The sequence below is a fragment of the Astatotilapia calliptera genome, chromosome 7 (assembly GCF_900246225.1).
Source record: "Astatotilapia calliptera chromosome 7, fAstCal1.2, whole genome shotgun sequence".
Lineage (NCBI taxonomy): Eukaryota > Metazoa > Chordata > Actinopteri > Cichliformes > Cichlidae > Astatotilapia > Astatotilapia calliptera.
Window position 1 is genome coordinate 44,304,963 of NC_039308.1, and position 20,339 is coordinate 44,325,301.

Consider the following 20,339-nt stretch of genomic DNA (forward strand, 5'->3'; position numbering starts at 1 on the left):
ACTAAATGTGTCTCAGACAAATTACTGGAATATTTTCCTTTAACTCAATAAACATAAAATGCACATTAGGGGAACAGACAACTTGTTCTGGTGTGTAGTGTGCAATATCAGCAAGTCGACCAGCAGCTCTTAAGTGATTAAATAACTATGTTTTGACATTTTTACAAATTTGAGATGTACAAATATAAAATATCAGGGTAGAATTTTGCTGTGCTTCTTTTTCCTTCTGGTGTCAGTTTTATTAAGAGCAATTATTCACCTTATCTATCAGGATCTGCTGGACACACTTCAGAAGGATCCAGAGGACATCAGAAGACAGCTGAGTGAAGCAATTCGTAAGCTGACAGTGCTCAAAGTTAATGAGAAGAAACTGGCGCGACGCTACACAACCCTGCTGGAACAAGAACAGCACCTCCGCAAGGAAAACGGCAAGCTGAGAGATGAGAGCAGCCAGATGCAGGTTTCGGTCACTCAGAGGATAGGTTACCTTCAGAGATACAAGGTACCAAGAAGCTAAATCCCACCAAAAGCCTTGGGGGGGAAACCGATTCTTATCTATTGTCTTTTATCGCAACTAGGTGAGACTATATAAAACATTTTACATAAAAGTTTCTCACTCAAAGTTTTCTTTAAATAACAGAAAATAATTTATGAAATATTGTGAACATTTCTATCAGAGAGAGTGTAGCAAAAAGTTGTGTTTTTAGCACTACTGTATGTTCATTCAGCACCTTTCTAACATCATTGCCTTTTATTTGGTCTTTAGGAAATGGCTGCATATAAAATAGCAGCACTACAGAAAGCTTTGGATGATAGTGTGCCCTCATCAGACCTGGAGAAGGCTAACAAACAGTACACAGAGCTAACAGTCAAATACAGAAACATGCTACAGAGAGACAGCCACCTCATACAAAGAACCACCAACTTAGAACATTTGGAGGTATTAAAAAAAACATTTCCTGACCAGGTTTGTCCCACATCTCATGTTGTGTTCTTGACTAATGATAACACTTTATTAATCTTTTTTTCTTTTCCTCTCAGAGTGAGAATGAGTCTCTCCGAGAACAAATCTCTGCCATGAATAAAGAACTGGAGATCACGAAGGAGAAACTTAATACTTTAGAGCAAAGATGGGAGAACATCCCTTCAACAGGTAAACTAAGGATATTGATCATTACAAACAGTTTTGTTTGTAACAAAATTCATCATATAATGATGTGAGTGTTGGCCACAAGTACAACATTAAAAACTGATTCCCACCTTCAACAAAAACAATGGTGGGTGGGGTGGGTAGAAGAATCAAGAATCACATCTGAACTGCATATCTGAAATAAATTGGTCTGAAAGAATTTTGGTTCAACCTCAGTTTTTATAAATTTGATCCTATTTTTGTCCATAAAGAGGTTTAAGGGAACATCTTGTAGTTCAATATAAATATTTTGAAGTTAGAATAAAAGATGTTCCAGCATTCTTGGATTCACAACAAGGTATCACAGTCTATGAAGGCTTTTACAAGCTGAAGTTTCCGCCATGAAAACATTTACTGGGCTGTGGTAAAACCGCTGGAATAAACCAAGGGCACAGGCTTCCCACAGGGCCAAAAATTACAGTTATTTATGTCTACTGCTTTCTTCCTGAGCTTTTATCTACTGTATTGTCCTGCATGCAGTGTTGTAAGACAGCTTGAATACATTTAGTGCTCATTGGATCTGAGCCATAGCTAGTGGGGTCATTGCATTCCTGTCTCAACAATGAGGAGGTTGGGTAAAATTCATCATATAATGATGTGAGTGTTGGCCCGGCTGCAACATTAAAAACTGACTCCCACCTTCAACATAAACAGTGTAGGGGTGGGTAAATTGTATAACAATCACATTTTTGAATTTCATATCTGAAAGCAAATTGGTATGAAACAATGCTCGTAGACAGTTGTGTATCATTTTTGCTGGATAACTGCTTGAAGTTTTGCAAATCCTCAGTTCACCCCACAGTTTGTCAAAGAGATTTATGTCAGGGCTTTGTGCAGGCCATTCAATAACATTCACTTTGGTCTTCTGGACATAGTTCTTGACCATGTTTTGGGTGTTTGTCATGCTAGAAGACAAAACGATGACCTAGACCCAGTTTTGCTGCTGCTTAAAGTTTTTCTCCAGATTCTTCACGTATCCTTCCTTCTTCCTGATTCCTTCCACCTTGACGAGATTCCCAGTTCCAGGCGTACTGAAACATCTCAACAGCATAATACTCTCACCACCATGTTTTACTGTGGTATTCTTTAGGTTGTATGCTTCTCCATTCTTTTTCCAAACTATGTTTTAACGGTCTGTTTTTAATCTCATCTGATGAGCGTCAAGTACACAGAATCTTTCTCCAGGTTGCCTATAGCATGCTTCAACATTCAATTCATTCCTGTGCATGGTTCTAGTGATTGTCTTCTTTGACACTACAATTCCTAACTCTTTCTAACTCATTCACTAGTGTCTTGGCAGTTCTTTTGAATCTTCAGGCACATTTCTCATTAGTTTTCTTTCCAGAGTCTTTGAAATCTTTCACTTTGTACCTCTGCCAGGGTCACTCTGCACCGTGTGGCTCTTCCTTGAATTTCAGTTTCAATTTTCAGTTTTATTTGTCATATGCAAGTTAGCACAGGGTCAACATTGCAATGAAATGTGTTTGACGAGCAGCAGTCACTCAGCAGCATGAATTTCTTGATAATAGTTATCGTTCCAGTTCTTAACACTCGTAAACGCTCAAGTTTAAAGTGGTTGTTTTTGTTTTGGGAGTGTTGTTTTTTGCACGTGCCTAGTCAAAACCTTCCTGAGGTTTTTCTGCCTGGAAGATAACCCTCAGTTTTAACGTGGTTTTACATGCTTTGAGCACTACAAAGTCACAGCAGTCAGTTTTTCAAATAACTAATAATATTTGACCTTGGTCATTTTTGTTTGTTCTGAAATCATTCTGTTATCGTGTGCCAACAGAAGTAACTTGTGCTTTCTAAATAAAATTAGTATGATAAGAATTTCTATGTCGAAGATTGATTGCTCTGTTAAAAAACGCACTCAGGAAATTTTTGGCTAATAATTTTGTCCTTATCTGTATACAATGCCACAGTTTAACGTCATTTAAGTAAATTATGCATATAATCTTTATATTTGTATTTAATATATTGTGTGTGTTAAATTATCATTCCACACTGTTTATTATTTTATTATCAGGAGAAGAAAATGAGATGGATAAGGCAGAAAAGGCATCACTCAACAATGAGATGATATCTGCTGCAAGACGAATCACCACTTTAGAGATGAAGGAGCTGAATGAGAGGCAGAGAGCTGAGCATGCCCACAAAATGTATGAGCACGTGAAGAACTCACTTAAGCAGGTGGAGGAGCGCAATGTGGAACTGGAATCCAAGTTTGTGGAAGTATGAGACCAAGGAAATAGACAGATATGTTTTTCTGTGGCACATGAAATGTGTTGTTTTCCCAGCCATCACCATGACCATCTTTTAACATATCTAAAAGGCTATTTGGTTCACCTGACACATAATGTTACAGTGAGAGAAGTGAATTCATTTTGATTGGACTGGATTTGCATTTTTATGCTATCCAGAACCTGCTCAAAAAGAATTTTTTATTTCATTATCTTAACATTTTAGTTCACAACCTTTGCGATATATCTCGCTTGTCAGTCTCTATCAGGTTGTGGGTGTTCAAAAAAGAATTTATATGACTCTTATCAAGAAGTCTTACTTCTGTTTCTCTTTAGTTGACTAAGATGAATGTGGAGGCCCAAAGGCTTGAGCGGGAGCTGAGAGATGAGCTGGCAAGCAGCGTGAGCAAAGCTGCGAGCGATGCAGACAGAGCCAAGATTGCAGAGCTGGAGAAGGCAGAGGCTGAGCTTCGCAATGAGGTTTCTAAGTGCGTCTGACAGCGACTATGCCTTAGATTGATTTTTGTTTTTGTTTTGTTTTTTGCTCTCTATTGTGTGCTCTAAGTTTTGATAAGCACTGCAATCACAATCATCCCGTGTGTGTGTGGAGGGGGAGGGGGGTGGATTTATAGAAGCATAGGTTTTGAGGTCACAGCATTGTATTCAAGATCAAGCATCAGGATCCTATCAAAGATAAGCTTGTCCTTGTCAGGGGGGGTTCAAAATATTACAAGCAAGTTTGATTTTTATGATTGTTTAGTATTGATTGATACCACTACCACCATTTATCCATTCATCAATAATTAAAGACAATGATCACAGTGTTTCACTATAAAATACCAGATCATTAACAAAAATTAAAAAACACCTAAACTAATACGCAGCTGTAATGTTGGTATTTAAAGGGATTCATTATTTTATTTTAAAAACAAAACATAAAACATGTTATGTTGCAATTTCTATGCTTTTTTCCCTTTGGCAGGCTTCAGGAGGTCTCTGATGTGGCTGTGACACAGGTGTCTGCTCTACAGGCCAAACAAAAAAGCAACGAAAAAGAAGTGGAAACTTTGAGGAGGCAAATATTGGACTACCAGGTAACTTGGTTTTGCTTTCAGCTTCTTTACTTGAGTTTACGTTGTTTAACCTGATGACTGTGTTGATAAAAGAACTTTCTCAAGCAGGTCCTTTACTGCACTTTCTGTTTGTTGCCATTTGACAGTGAGAGATACTTTGAAATCAATCATTGCAACTTTTTATGGTGATTTGTATAGATTTTCAGATCTTTGCTTTCAACAAAAAAGTGGAACAAATGTCAGTGGTTTGTTAAATTCTCACGTCTGCGAGACAAAAATCAAAGAGAAATCATGCTTTGTTTTTCACTCAGTCGCAGTCAGACGAGAAGGCCCTCATTGCAAAGCTTCACCAGCACATTGTGGCTCTGCAGCTCAGTGAGTCAGATGCTTTGGGAAAACTTGAGGCTGCCACCAATCACATCCAGCAGTTGGAGGCCTACAAGCTGCGAGCTGAACAGCGGCTCGATGCAAGTGAGCATACTCTGTTTCTCGCTCGCCAAGAGGGCAGAAACCGCTCGAAGCACCTACGGCAGACTATCCAGTCGCTCCGTAGGCAGTTTGCAGGTGCGTTGCCACTTCCTCAGCAGGAAAAGTTCTCTTTGACCATGCTGAGCCTCCAGGAGGACCGAGCAAAAGCTCAAGAGGAGAAAAAGAGGGCAGAGCAGGAGAGCAAGAGAGTGGAGGGAAGGGCAGAGGAGCTGGAATTAAAGCTGCAAGGGCTGGAAGAGCTCGTCTCAACCCTAAAGGATGTGAAAGGGGCCCAGAAGGTTAGTGGGGAGTAATATTCTTGAGATCACATCTTGTCTTGTTTTGACAGTTGCCAAAAACCACACTGTCTATGACTTAAACCAGGTCACTGAGTGGCACAAAAAGATGGAGGAAACTCGCCTGCAGGAGCTCAGGAAAGGCAGGGAGCTGGTGGTCCAGAAGGAGGAGATAAAATATCTCTGGAACCTTGTAAAGGAACAGGAACAAACCATCCACTCACTGGAAGAGGATATTGTTCAGCAAAAGACTGTGAGCGAAAAATTTATTCTTACACACACCCAAATTTGCTCATTTCTCAATCACTATAAAATTCAAATTTTATTTGTCACATACACAGTCATACACAGTATGATATGCAGTGAAATGCTTACAGAACTGCTCGTGACATAAAGAAAAAAAAAAGGCTATGAATAAGATAGGAAATAAATATGAAAATTAAAAAGGGTAAATTTAACTAGGAAGGAATAAAATATATAAATTAAAGTTGAAAATAAAATAACTGTACAACAAAATACACAATACACAAATACACAGTATAGAAATATATAAGAATGTATGAAGAAATATATATATATATATGTATATATGTGTATATATATATATATATATATATATATATATACACACACAATAACAGCAGCTGTACAGTATTAAGTGGAAATGAAGAAATATAATGTCCAGTGTTGTGCAATCCACACATGAGAGTTACACAGAAATTGAAATGATTGTGGGCTGATTAAACTGCAATGAGTGGAGATTTTTTGTGAATACATATTTAGGAAACTTATTAATGAGGTTTTAGGTGCATAAGCGCTTTGGGGTAATGCAGTAATATCTTCTCATTACTGTATAAAGCTTCACGAAGAATGCCAGCTTGCATGGGATCAGCGAGAGGTGGAGATGGAGCGTCAGCTGGACTATTATGAGAAGCATCAGGATGAAATTCTGAGCAATGCAGAAAAGGTAAACCATTGTTTAACTAATTAAAAAAAAAGAAAACACTGAAAACAAAACCAGCTGGATTTCCAGCTTTTTCCATTTTTAATCCTCAACTGTAAAAGGCTGATGGACCGGGCATGGTGGACATCCATCATGCGAGAATGAGGCAAAGTGATATAGAACAAGTTCATGCGTTTCCTTAAAGTCTCAGATGAATATTGGTGATCTTGACCTCATGGTGAGAGGTCAAGTTATCTTAAAATCTTGTGTACATGATAACTTGAAAGATGTCACCTAAGATTTTCGAATTGATACCATAAGTGTATCTACTAGGAGGCTGAGGGGCAGCACTGGCAGTCCAGTTTTTGATTATTTAATGTGCAATTTTACATGTAATTAGTTTCTTTAACATGCTATTGCAAAGGTAATTACTCTATTTTTGTCTGTTGTAAGCTTGATGAAGGTAAAGGATGGCTACCAGACCCAAGTCTACCTCTTGCTCGTCAGTTAGAGTTTACCTTGGGAAAAATCAGAGAGCATGTCCGCACCATTTTGGAGACACAGGCCACGTGCAGAAGTTTGGACAAGGCACAGTATTTTGTCCCTGTTCACATACTCAGCAGTCCCTATAAGTATATAGCAATATTATTTTTTATTTATTATTGTTTTAATTTGTTCATTTGTACATATGCAGAAATTGAAAGAGATGGAAGCAGCTCTGTGGAAGGCAGAACAGAACATCGTGTCAAGGGATAAAGTAATCAACGAGCTGCGTCTGCGGCTCCCAGCTGCTGCCGACAGAGAACGGCTGCTAGCCGACCTTGCCAAACATGAAGAGGGGCAGTCAGACAGACAGTCTGCCCTCAAGCTGGCTCACCAGACCATCAAAGACCTGCAGGATCGACTTGACAAAAAAGAGGATATAATAAAGAAATACCAGAACCAGCTGGCTCAAGCTAGACAGGTACAGTGATATAAGATGAAATATTGGCTGTGCAGTGATTTTAAGCACAGCAAGTCTCTGATGTTGATTTCTTTTCTATGGGCTGAGGAGAATCATTAGCAAGTCAGTAAGATTTTATTAGTGATTAATTGCAGTGTTATAGAATCTTCAACAGGTGAAAAAATTAAAATCGCAGATCTTAAACAGGGTAAATATCACTGGTTAACTCTATACATGAAGTATTTCAGTTATTTACTTCATTTAAGGCACCATCACAACAGTTTAAACATGTTTTCTTTTTTAACCATTTATTTGTTTAATTGTCCTCAATGGTGTTGATACCAGGACCAAGAGGAACTGATAAAGAGACATCAGGAGGAGATGAAGATGTTGCACGAGAAGCTGGACTTGCACACAGACACCTCGCTGGATCGCTTCAGACAGACAGCGATGGTACTGGTGCCCTTGTTTCAGAACTTTTTTGTTCTGTTTTTGTAGATTTTGATCTTTGATGTAAGGCTCATAAGAACGTTAGACCACTGCAGACCAGATAAGGCATTCAGATTCATTTCTTGAAGTGTATTTCCACAAATAACTGGATGTATTTCACACCAATTTTCCCAACGTAACAAAAGATAATCAACAAAGGATGTGCTGTATTTGTATAAAGAAAGACCAGCAGAGAAAAACATGTCTCTAAGAGTCTTTGAGCTTATAAGGCTTCTGTTTAATTCTCTCTCTGTCCAGGAGTTGATGAAAAAGCCCACCTTAAGGGTACCAACCTCCAAACACGTGGAGCGTCTGGCTGAGCTAGAGCAAACAGTGGCCGAGCAAGACATTTCACTTTGCTCTCTCACTGAGAAGCTGAAAGTGACCACTGCTGAGCTGGAGCGACTGAAAGCTACCATGGAAACAGAGGCTAAGAGACACGCTGGCGAGACGTCAAAGTGATTATCACTTTTAGTTGTTTTTTTTGTTTTTTTTTAATGTGTGTTTATTTCAGTTTTTTAACCCAGTGTTTGCGACTAAAAGTTATATTAAAGCAGCATCGGAATGCTTAATGTTTCCTTAATGTAGTCTGTAAAGTAAATATTTAAGTACTTCATGGATGTAGCTACTCATATTGGTTGCCCATTTGTTAGGGAAGTCCCACGTGAAGGCACAAGATGTACATTTTTGCTTTTATTATCTTGGTTCACTGCACATTCAAATAATAGCACCTTGTGCAAGCAGAGCCTGTTTTATCCTTCTTAATTACTTTAATGAGAAACATAATTTATAAAATAAATATCCTACTGTATTCAGTATGGCTTAAATCTATCAATCAAGACCATAAATGCAACAGGAAAGAGTTTACTGGAGTCATTTATCCAGGAAGTTGAAGGATGTTTTAGACTTCTGTGCAATCAGACTTTTTCTGCAGCCAGAAGAACCACTTGCTGGTGGCCCTTCCAAAGAAACAGCTGTAAGACAATTTCTACATTAGCTTCACTATACAGGCATAACATTACAAGCACAGATTAATTCTTCTACATGGCACCTTTTAGTGGGTGATATATATTAGGAAGGAAGTGAACATTTTGTCTGTAAAGTTGATCTGTTAGAAGCAGGAAAAATTGGCAAGCATAAGGATTTGAGTTGTGATGGCTAGACGACTGGGTCAGAGTAAAACTGCAGCACTTGTAGGGTGTTCCCAGACTGCAGTGGTCTTGTATTTGCTTTGTATCTATAAAGGAAGTGGTCCAAAAAAAGAACAGCGGTGAACCAGCAACAGGGTCATGGACGCTAAGGTTCACTGATGCACGTGGGGAGTGAAGGCTGGCCCGTGTGGTCCAACAGACCAGCTACTGTAGCTCACAAGGAGCACAACAACAAGTTTGAGGTGTTGACATGGCCTCTAAATTCCCCAGTTCTCATCTGTGGGATGTGCTGGACAAACAAGTCAGATCCATGGAGGCCTAATAGGACTTAAATGATCTGTTGCTAACATCCCAGTGCTAGATACAACAGCACACCTTCAGGGCTCTAGCGGAGTCCATGCCTCAAAAGGGTCAGGGCTGTTTAAGCAGCAAAAAGGGTGACCACCAGTGCTGTGGACATGGGTTCATTTTAATGGATTCATTCATAACTATCCAAGAAAATGAGCATTGCCAGAAGTGTGTACCCATACTTAACCAAAACATTCAATTTACTGAAGAAGGACAGCATCAGTGTTGTGACTGAAAAGGTTTGGCTGGCTTAGTGCATATGTAAGAGTTTCTCTTTCAGAGAGCAACATGTTGGAAGGAGGGTGCTTGAATTAATGATGTAAATTTGATTTGCACTACACAGTTTAATGGAAATTGCAACAAATTTAATGCTAAAAAAACATGTTATACTGTGTCTGATGTGGTTGTGATAGATGCGTCTACACTCTATCAGAGTGATGGCTCAAAGCAGTGACCATGCCAGTGTCTTGTAACACATTGAGTCCTCATTCTGCCTGTTTAAAACTGAGCCTCACATATTTCTGCCCCTCAGTCATGCTGGTATTTTGATGGAAGAGTGCAGAACTTAATTCTGTTACTGAGTTACTTTTTATAGTGAGCTGTTGTGTCTGCAGTGCTTTAGATGTTCAGTCACATTTTGACACAATAAAAATGTCTCGTGCTGAGTGTGTCTCGTGCACGCACATGATAAAGTAGTTTGAAACACTGCTCTCCTCTGGGTACATCGAGTCAAATTAATACAGTGGACAGCTGTCCACACAAGAACTTCTAACAAAAGAGTAGTAAGAGCAGGTTTCCTGAATGTATGTGCTGTGTGGAATTGGAAGCCAAAAAATACATTAACGATAGTCTAAGGGGCTTTTGGGAAAAAAGCATCTGGGCTTCTTTAAGTTAACGTTTCCAAGTTAAGTTTAAGTTTAAACTTAAAGATGTCCAGACGCTTTTCTTTCCAAGCTCCTTAGACTATGATGACCTGACTGACTGAGAACCTTCACAGACACACATTAACAATACATTTCTTAAACAGAGGTGGTGAGATGCACAAATTATTGCGTAAATGATATCACTACGGCATTCTTCAAAGCAGTCATATGCTTTAGTGAAATGAGTAACTCACAGTTGTGAACAGATATAAGCACAGCCTTAATCTTGCGTGGGCCTCTTCAATAATGCAGCTGCAGTTAAGACTCGTGAGGTGATGATGCAAATATCTGGAGGCTGTGGTGGTATTGAATAGTACCGTGTTATATTTTATAAGTATTTAAGCTATGGGTGCGTCCACACAAAGATGCAACTTTTCTAGACTTTTGTTCTCAAAAGGCCTTTAACACTACAAGCTTTAGCCATTTGCTCACATGTTCATACAGCTCTTATTGTAGACATATGACATTTTCCTTATCACACTCACATACCAATAGAAGCTTTGTTTTGGGATTCAGAATATTGCCCAAGGACACTTTGAAAATGCACACTGGATTAGCCAAGGATCGAACAACAGACCTTCTGATTAATGGGCAACCCAGTTTGTGACGTTTGATTCGACATGCTATCTGTAGAAATTAAAAAGAATATCTATGCTTGTGTCAAACTCTGACTTATCAACATTAGGTATTTCAATATTATTTAAACTCACTGAGTTAGAAGATTTAAAAGAGTAGAGATTTTTTTCAGGTTTAAGGATATGAAGTGTGAGACTACGCCCTAGAACTGGCATTAGACCCTGTTAACCCTTGATATGCTGCTATGTTGCTTTTCACACAGTTGATGCAATGGCTGAGATCATTATAAGCCTGGGATCAGAGCTGCATTAGTGCCCGACAGATTCTTTCCTTAGTTTACAAAGCATCATTCCACAGCTCCTTTGTCCTGATCTTGCAGACTAAAATACTAACGCCTACACAGTTATATCACTGGCGTTACTTCATATCAAAATGGCAAGTTGTACTGACCACCTTAAAGTACTTTAGAGTAGAAGCCACATTTAACAACAAAGTCTGTAACTGTGGGCACTTTGTCTGTCTCTTATACATGGGAAATTTAGAATCACCAGTTAATCTAACATGCATGTGTTTGAAGTGTGGAAGGAAGCTGGATTACTCAGAGGAAACCCAAACCAGTCACCAGGAGAACATCCAAAAACAGAGAGGCCCCACTTGTGGTTCAAACCAGTAATTTTCTAACTTTATGGCTGTAAAGTAACAATGCTAACTACTGCCCAGAGGGGAAAAAAATGTTGCTTTCAATAGTCCAATATTTTTTTTTTAAACTCATAACTAAATCCCTTTTAATGCCACAGACACATGTTGATCACATTTTTTTTTAAGTCATTATTCTCAAACTGAGGCAAAGTAATCCCAAAGGTATCCAAAGCTAACAGATTTCTTGTCTTAAAACTGATATGGGGGATTTGTTGCAGGTTGGAGGAATACCATGTCAGCCAGGTGAAAGCTCTGACTGCGGAGAATGAGGATCAGAGGAGCCAGATGGCCCAGATGGAGAAGGAGATGAATGATCTTCGAGCTGAACTGGAGGCCCAGAAGGAGGCTAATGTCCGCTCCCCCAGTAACACCATGAAAAATCTAATGGAACAACAGAAGGCACAGCTCACCCAGAAAGAGAAACAGCTAAAGGTTGTTGTTTCCCCCCCCCCCCCAGTTTTTCTTTGAAAGTTGTGCACACATGTAAAGTGGTTGGCACTCAGTTTCAGCGTACTGAGAAAATGCTTTCCACTCATAGTTGGTATTTTCCCTGCGTACCGTAATTCCTGCCTACTCCAAATTTGTGAAATAAATCTTGACTGTCTTCTCTCTGCACTGGCGGTGTGATGGAGTGGAAGCCTCACCTGAATATTTAGAGTTCACCCAGCATAATGTTTTTGTGACTAAATGATTTGGATATCTGTTACGGCTGCAGAAAGTCTTTTAAATGATACATTTATAATTACACCACACACATTGTAAAGTCAGATGTTTTTGTTTGTGTCAATTTTGCAGTTTGCTTACCAAAATGATGTGTATGGTAGAGGGCAAATAATCTGTTAATGGATGATGATGCATTGCGTATGCTTTAAAGGCTCTCAGTAAGGTTCTGTTGAACCTGCGTGCGGAGATGACGTCTGCTGCAGAACAGCAAGTTATAGCAAGTGCTGCACAGAAAGAGGAAAGTCTGAATGTCCAGATGCTGATTGACAGACAAACCAAAGACCTTAAGGTAAGAGCCCACAGTCATCAGAATGTAATCATTTCTGTTTTGGTTTGTTTTCTGTTTTGTGTGGGGTGTCCGTGTGTTTGTGTATGTTGTATTTCATCAGCTGTTGAGCTAGTTATTCAACACCACAAAATATGATTTATTGTTGGTTCTATACTTGCCAAAAACCTGCTTCTAGTTTGTAATGTTTTACAATGTTGTTCTGAGAAGAGTTGGTACGCTGTTTAAAAGTGAAAAACAAAAACCCAGAATGCAGGGATATGTAATTTATTTCAACACCATATTAAAATGAAAATAGTACAAAGACCATAAATCAAGTACTACTAAGACTTTTTTATTGTTCCTAGAAAATTAAATGCTCACTTTGAATATGAGTCCAGAAAGTTACAAAAGGAAGAAGTTAAATTGGCCACAACAGATGGTAAAACAAACAATGAAATGAGCTTTCTGGAGATGTTGTTTGAGGCTGTGTTTCAGAAGTAAAAAAGGAAAGATTTTTTGTCAAGCATGGTAAATAATATTAGAAAAGTTTGAGAATCTGGAGAAATCTTAAGAAACTGGTTATTAAAAGAGTTTCTGCAATCTTCTGGCCTCTCAGGTGGAAACAAGAAACAATTAGAGAATGCAAACGTCTGCCAAGACAGCTCACTCTCTGGGCAGAATTTACTTTTGAGGGAATAATTTTTAAAAGTAAGTTTAGTAGTGTAGTATAGATCAGACAGGGCAGCATGACAGATGTTTACTTTGATTATTTAGAATCTCCATATATCGTTCTTATATGCCTTTATGTTGTCAATGCAGATAATGGAACCAAGAAACATAGTTTTAAATAGCTCTATATAACATTTTCAGTTTGACTTACAGATAATTTGGTTGACGTTGACGGAGAGGTCAAATGTGCCATATTTTAAATATTTATATGATGCTTTTATTTATTGACAATAAACACCACATTTGTAAGATTCACAGTTTTATTGTGTTATAAGGCTTTTTTGTCAATATTTGACCAATAAATCATTAAGTTGACCTTGAACACTTTGGTGGGTGTAAGGCAAATTTTAATGGATTGTTAACATTACCCCACTCTACACCCCTACATAGCCATTGTGTTTACCAACAAACAGAATAACATGCTACCAAAAATATATCCTCCTAGATGGAAGTAATCACAGCATGGCTCATGAACACTTTTGAAAACCAGTGTTAATGATCAAAGTTTGTTTCTGCATCCGCAAATTAGACTCAAAGCAATACTATGCAAAGAAAGATATACTATATTACCAAAAGTATTCACTCACCCATCCAGATCATTGAATTTAGGTGTTCCAATCACTTTCACGGCCACAGGTGTATAACATCAAGCATCTAGGCATGCAAACTTGTGGCCTTCAGATTAGCAAAAAGCAGCATGCACCTTCATGGAACTTGTTTCATCAGATGCAGCGATGTAACGCATGCTGCAACTGGACTCTAGAGCAGTGGAGACGTGTTATCTGGACTGATAAATCACATTTCTCCTTCTGGCAATCTGATGGACAATGATCATTTCTGTATTTTTTTATTTACCTTAACCAAAAATGTATTACTAGTTTATATTGGTGAAGAGAAAGAGTATCACTTTAATACTTTTAATATTCTAAAGGTTCATAAGATTAGATTTAAAAAAAAGGAAAAGATATTTATAAATTATGTTTATAAACAACATCCTAGACTGCCTTCATGTTCTCTGAGCCTGAGCTCATTGAAGATGGACTGGGAAAGAGAGGAAACTGTCCCGTACTGTCACGGTTCTGGGTCAGTTTTGACCCAGCATTTTGAGTTTCTCATGTTTTGGTTTAATTTTGTATTTTGTATTGACTCTTGTGCATTGTTGATTATTATTAGTATTCTATGTTTTAGTTTATGTTTGTTAGGGGATTAGTTCTTAGGTTCTGCGTCTAGTCTCCGTCTTTGTGTGGTGGTTTCTTGTTTCCTGTTTTATTGTGAAGGTTTGTCTCATGTCAGTGTGTCTAGTTTTGCTCCCCCTGTCTCGTTAGCCCTAATCTCTCCCAGCTGTGCTCCCCTTCTGTGTCTCATGCCCTCGATATCCCAGTGTGTATTTAAGCCCTGCGTTTTCCCTGCTCTGTGTCGGGTCATTGACGTCCACTTCCTCCCTGTGCTGTGTTTGAAATTCATTCATGTTCTTGGTTCTGTTCCTGTGTGTTATCTTGTTTTAGGTTCCAGTCTAGTGTCTAGTTTCGTGTTCACCATTTATTGGTCGTGTTTGAGTAATGTTTATTTCTCTGATGAGTCACCCCAGTGAATAAACTGCACTTTAAGTTAACTTCTTGGTTTTGAGTCCTGCATTTGGGCCCTCTATCCTACCTGCATCACAGCACACTGCTCCGTGACATGTACCCTGACCAATCAAACGGATTCTGGAAATAATTGGATGCCAAGTATTCTGGCCATTTTAGGGAAACAAAGCCAAAGAGATTCTGCGTGTATTACAACAGCATCTCTTTCCGGTCTTTACTTTCCAGACCTGTAACCCATCACCAACATTTAGTATCGTATGACACATTATCAAGCAAATATGGAAAAACAATTTGCTTTTAGAACTACAATAACCAGATACCAGACAGTGGAAACTATGTCCCTGCTCCAACCTTTTTTAAACATGTTGGTCTTAAAAAAACCAAAAAAAACTGTCAATTTCATATTTAATATTTGGTCCTGGTTGTATTTTTATATGGTATAGATTTGTAGATGATCTCAAAATCATTGCATTCTGATTTGATTGCATTTTTTATCATTCACTCAGTTTTAGGAGCCAGGCTTATACAGTCACAACCTGATGCTTTTGAATAGGAACTAACCAAAGATCAAATTGGTGAACAAGCTGCTTGCACTGGGCTTATTGCATAAACAGCATGTTTGACATCTGGCTAGCCTCAACCAACCCTTCCTCCCATCATTAATTACCATTAACGTCCTCATGGGAGGCTCAGTGTGATTTATAAAGGTAGTAGATAGAAAAAAGTTATCATGATTTAGTTCAACTGATTAAGGGGGAAAAAATTTAGATGATCTAAACGTTATTCATAATCGTATTTGTTTAGGGAAATGCAGCCGTTTTTCCATACTGGTCGTTATTTACACTTAAAGAACATTGTGTGTGATTGACACAGTATTTGTGGTATTAAAGTAAACTTCACCCAGCACAATACTATGAAACCTTTATGTGTTTTAATTGATTTGAGGAAAAATGTTGCTCTATAGAACAAAACAAAATGCTGATTTTGGCCACAAAATCAAGAGAATGGAAATAATATCAGACTTTTTGAATCGGAAAAGATTTAAAATTTCTTTTTCTTTCCCCAAAGGTGCGAATGCAAGAACTCAGTGAAGAACTTCAAGCTGCAAAGGAGTCTGCCAAATCAGCCAGAGGCCGCGAGAGCTCCTTGAAAGAGGAAGTGGACAGGCTGAACCAAGACATCCAGAAAGCTCAGAAAACCCAAAGGCGTCTGCAAGCTGAGAAGGAGGCGCAAGAACAAGAAATCGAGGAACTCAAGCAGCAAATCAAAAGGCTCACCAGCGCTCTTCAAGTTAGTGCCTCCAGAAAGTGCGAAATCACAAACCACATCAGGTTGCTTTGAGCCGCTACTTGTTGTTGTTAGAATCTAAGCTATGTGTTACATTGAAACCTCATGCTGATGTGCGACCACATGCTTTCGTTTAGGCGTCATATTCAGACCTTGCAGGTGATAAAACACGAGATAAGAGACATCCAAACCCTGTCCTGCTTATCTGTGGCAAAAACTGAAGCATTCATCAAGAATGGAATCTCACATGTCACAAAGCTCGTATGTCAGAACTGATTTAATTCTTTAAATATTCTCGTGGATCAGTACCATGTAGGAGTTTTTTGTAAGTTAAGTTTCAGGTTTATCTCAGGACTTGGGCTATAATTTATATTAACCAAAACTCCCCACCGTGACCCTAACCTAAACAGAAACGTTTCCATCTCCATTTATGTACCTGTCTGAGAAAAGGTGCTTTCGTGTTTGTTTTTAGAGCCAACGAGAAGCAGATGGAAAGCGACCAACTATTGAGAATCTGCAGAAGAAGATCTGGAGACTGGAGTCTGACTTGGAGAAAAGAGCTGAAATAAAACATGTCAAAGACGATCACGGAAAGGTATGAACATCAATTCAGTCGGCATCAAATATTTTGGGCCCTGTTTTCAAGGTGGTGCAGTGACCGGTGCCAAATAGTACAGCGATATTTTGCTCTTTTCCTGGCTATACACATCCTGAAAAAGAGGCACATATTAGAGAAGAGTCACTTGAAACTGAGTCAGTATAGTCGTTGTGGTTTTTCTTTCTTTTTTAGTGCAAAATAACATCAGTTTGCAACCAGCCCTGTTATTTTATCAATAAGCAGAACAAGATATTTGGAAGAAAGCATTTGTTTGTAAGGGTTGCACTGATCTCTGAAGGAACTTCGACCAAATCTGCTGCCCAAAGTTGCCGTTTGTCATTTGAAAACCTTCCCTTGCGAATGTGTTTAATCTCAGTGGCTCCCCGATGGCCTTTTGGGACACGACTGAAAAGGACTGTTGTTTTCTGCAGCCTTTTAATATATTATTAATATTAATATGGTGTACATGTAGTGATTTAATGCATGTTGGACAGACTAAAGAAGAAATTGTGCGATGGGAGGAGGGCAAGAAATGGCAGGCCAAGATGGAGAAGGTCAAAAATTCACTGAAGGAGAAGGAACGAGAGAATGAATCCCTCTCAAAACAGCTCAGCACTCTTAAAGACCTCTATGCCAGGTTAGTTTGGACATCACACACAAACAGGCTTTGCTGACCTACTTCTCTTCGTGTTTTCTGTCTAAAACCCAGAGGCACTTGTGTGGATGTAGAAGACGTTAATGTGTCAGTGGAACTGTCACTTAATTCATTTTATTTGCTTCTTGTGTCTTTTTGCGTTTATAGGCTGGAACAAGAGAAGAGTGCACTGCAGAAAAAGCTGAAGGCTCGAGGGGTCACTGCTGATCAGGTGGTGGGCGTGCGATCCACTGAGATGGAGAAGGAGATGGAGGAGCTGAAGAAGAGGAATTCAGACCTGGAGACAGAGATTCTCACTATAAAGTATCTGTCAGGCTGTTCAAATGTCCTAACGTGTAGATTGCATTAATGCGGGCATGTTTATAGTTTTCTAGGCTTCGTCTTCGTCTCTTTCTCTTCTTGATGGAGAGGAGGCCGTTCTTGGAACATGATAACTTTACGAAACAATAAAAGAATCTGAATCACATACACAAAATTCAATATTATCTGTAGTGTGCCGTTAAATTACATTTACACAAAAGAGGCAGTACACATGAACTAATTGGAGAATTAAAACACACAATGAATTCTTTTAGTAATAAATACGCAGTAATAAACATAATAATATAATAAAACTAATTACAAACATACACTGTAAAGATTGACCAAAACACCAGTGGATTAGTTATGAAAAAACATGCTTACACTAATCATATTCAGATTTCAAGACTATGCAGCTGGATGTTGTAAAGTTAACCACAAATACACTCTTTTAATTAAGAAATATCCAGGATTAATATGGCAAACCTAAATCAAGTTCATGTGTGCATGGATACATAAAGATGATGCCACTCGAGCACTGATGTCCTTGCTTTTGCCTGTACAACTATACGTTTCAGTGCTTGTAAACTGTTGGTAATTGTAGATTCTGTCTGATAGAGCAGCTTTACATAGTCCAAACCGAGGCTTTTGTTTTCTTACTCGATGTACAGACAGCAACAGGCTTTACCGCGTGACGGTGCCATTGAGGATATGATGCTGAGAAACCGCTTCCTGGAGGAGAGACTCCGTTCCTTAGAGAGCCAGGTTATCAAAGAATCTCCATCAAGACCTTCTGTAAGTATTTATTTGACTCTGAGATCAACAAATAAGATAATGTAAGAATTTCATCAAGCGAAAGGGCAGCTTCCAACTTTGAAATATGGAAATTTGTTGGTTTTACTCATTTTATGTCATTTTAAATTCATTATTCTTAACTTTGCGTTTGTTGGCCACACAGAACATGGGATTTAATGTTAAGGCCATTATTTTGTCAATTAATTTCTTTGGTTGCTATTCATAAGGGCATGGGTGTACAAGTAAACATCTGTTTATATGTTATTGTCATTGGCAGCTCTAATTGGAAGATTTTTTTACTCTTATTTATGAGTATGGACCTTAAGCAGAAGCCGAGGTTTGCCTGTTACTTTTCAGAAATAACATAATGAAAGGGGGTTTGTTAAAATTAATTTCATTTCTGCATTCACCCTTTTTTACGTCCTGTTTTCTTAATACACGTCTTTCATTTAACTGTGTTTGTCCACGAAGGGAAAAAGCATCTCTTCTCAGACTCTAAGAGAGATTCGTTCTGCTACTTTTGATGTGGACAATGGGTCATGTGAAGAGCATGTAGGTTCCTGTCCTGTCGAATCCTGCAGAAGCCTTCTTAGCACTGAAACTGCTGAAGATACCTTTGACCAACAGAGGGAGCCAAAGCAGCATTGGGTGAACAGAGAAACCCAGACCAGCTGTGCAGAAGCAGATGATGTTCACAGTAAACAAGCGCAACCAAGCTCTGAAGCTCCAGGCTATCTCGAACCAGATGTGACCAGAGAAGTAGATCTTAGAACTGATAATGCTGAAGATGATGAGAAACAAAGTGAAGGTGACAATTTAGAAGGCACAGAAGAAATTCATTGTGGCTCTAAAGTTCATACACCTGAAGACAAGGAAGAAGAACAGGCCACAAAGGCAAGCGAGCCTGATGAACTGTCAGGAAGACCGGGATCGGTTATATCACCTCCTCCAGCAGAGGCAGTTACAGATGATGAAATGAGTGAAGCGCCAAATAAAGAGGCTGTTGGCGACCAAGACTATCAAAATACAGATGATAATGATTATGATGTGGGAATCGCATCAGAGAAGTCACAGCAGGTGGACGAATGGGTTACACAGAAACATGAAACAACAAAGAATGCAACTGTGGAAAATCCATTACATGAAGATGAGGACCCCAGCTCTATTCATACCAAACACTTCATCAGGAACAAGATGGATCATGAAGTACAAAAACGTGAAGGCAAATCTGTGAGCTGTCGAAAGGTATCTGAAGGCTTCTGTAGTCACCCTGCTAGAGTGGTAATGCTGTGATAGCATTAGACATGGAAGAGCAAAGATTAGGCCATGGCTTGCTTTTTAGTGTGCAGTTGTTTCTTTCCCTCACACCGTCGATCATGGACTCGATGTTCCCAGTGGTTTCTGCACTCCCTTTGCAATATTTTGTTTCAGTTTAATTTGATAACCTTTATTTCCACCTGGCTCACTCTGTGCCCTTGCTGTCCTCTAGACTTCAGGACGAGGCACCAATACTCCATCAGAGAGAGAGCAGGACCGCCAAAAAGAAAACCTCAAGCTGGCCTCTGAGAACCTGGAGCTGCGCTTTCAGCTGGAGCAGACCAACAAAGACCTGCCGAGGCTCAAGGTAGACATTACCCAATTAGACTGAGGTAGCTGATCAGTTCAACACGAGCGCTATGGATATATGAAAACATACATACATCCATAATATATATATATTTTTTAATAAATGTTACAAGCTGCAGATCTGGGAGAGCCAGTTTGGCAGAAAGCTCTGACTGGAAACATTTCCTGTGTGAGAACTATAATTTTAAAATATAAAGAATGGTAAATGGCCTGTATTTATATAGCACTTTACTAGTCCCTAAGGACCCCAAAGCGCTTTACATATCCAGTCATCCACCCATTCACACACACTGGTGATGGCAGCTACATTGTAGTCACAGCCACCCTGGGGCGCACTGACAGAGGCGAGGCTGCCGGACACTGGTGCCACCGGGCCCTCTGACCACCACCAGTAGGCAACGGGTAAAGTGTCTTGCCCAAGGACACAACGACCG

At 39.1% G+C, this 20,339-nt stretch overlaps 1 protein-coding gene across 9 annotated transcripts in view; it reads left to right on the plus strand.

Moving 5' to 3' along the window:
- cep290 (centrosomal protein 290) overlaps positions 1-20,339 on the plus strand; it is a 41,890-nt gene that overhangs the window by 16,083 nt on the left and 5,468 nt on the right. For 6 of the 9 annotated variants that reach the window (XM_026174995.1, XM_026174996.1, XM_026174997.1 and 3 more), the window contains 22 exons: positions 272-502; positions 767-940; positions 1,042-1,153; positions 3,216-3,421; positions 3,766-3,917; positions 4,412-4,523; positions 4,814-5,269; positions 5,355-5,519; positions 6,126-6,233; positions 6,663-6,797; positions 6,904-7,173; positions 7,498-7,605; positions 7,900-8,099; positions 11,557-11,770; positions 12,213-12,350; positions 15,713-15,934; positions 16,404-16,526; positions 17,024-17,166; positions 17,332-17,487; positions 18,156-18,279; positions 18,751-19,524; positions 19,769-19,903. In XM_026174995.1, the coding sequence (XP_026030780.1) occupies positions 272-502; positions 767-940; positions 1,042-1,153; positions 3,216-3,421; positions 3,766-3,917; positions 4,412-4,523; positions 4,814-5,269; positions 5,355-5,519; positions 6,126-6,233; positions 6,663-6,797; positions 6,904-7,173; positions 7,498-7,605; positions 7,900-8,099; positions 11,557-11,770; positions 12,213-12,350; positions 15,713-15,934; positions 16,404-16,526; positions 17,024-17,166; positions 17,332-17,487; positions 18,156-18,279; positions 18,751-19,524; positions 19,769-19,903 (4,458 nt within the window). The remainder of the gene's footprint in view (positions 1-271; positions 503-766; positions 941-1,041; positions 1,154-3,215; positions 3,422-3,765; positions 3,918-4,411; positions 4,524-4,813; positions 5,270-5,354; positions 5,520-6,125; positions 6,234-6,662; positions 6,798-6,903; positions 7,174-7,497; positions 7,606-7,899; positions 8,100-11,556; positions 11,771-12,212; positions 12,351-15,712; positions 15,935-16,403; positions 16,527-17,023; positions 17,167-17,331; positions 17,488-18,155; positions 18,280-18,750; positions 19,525-19,768; positions 19,904-20,339) is intronic. The other 3 variants (XM_026175001.1, XM_026175002.1, XM_026175004.1) reach the window with 1 other exon arrangement.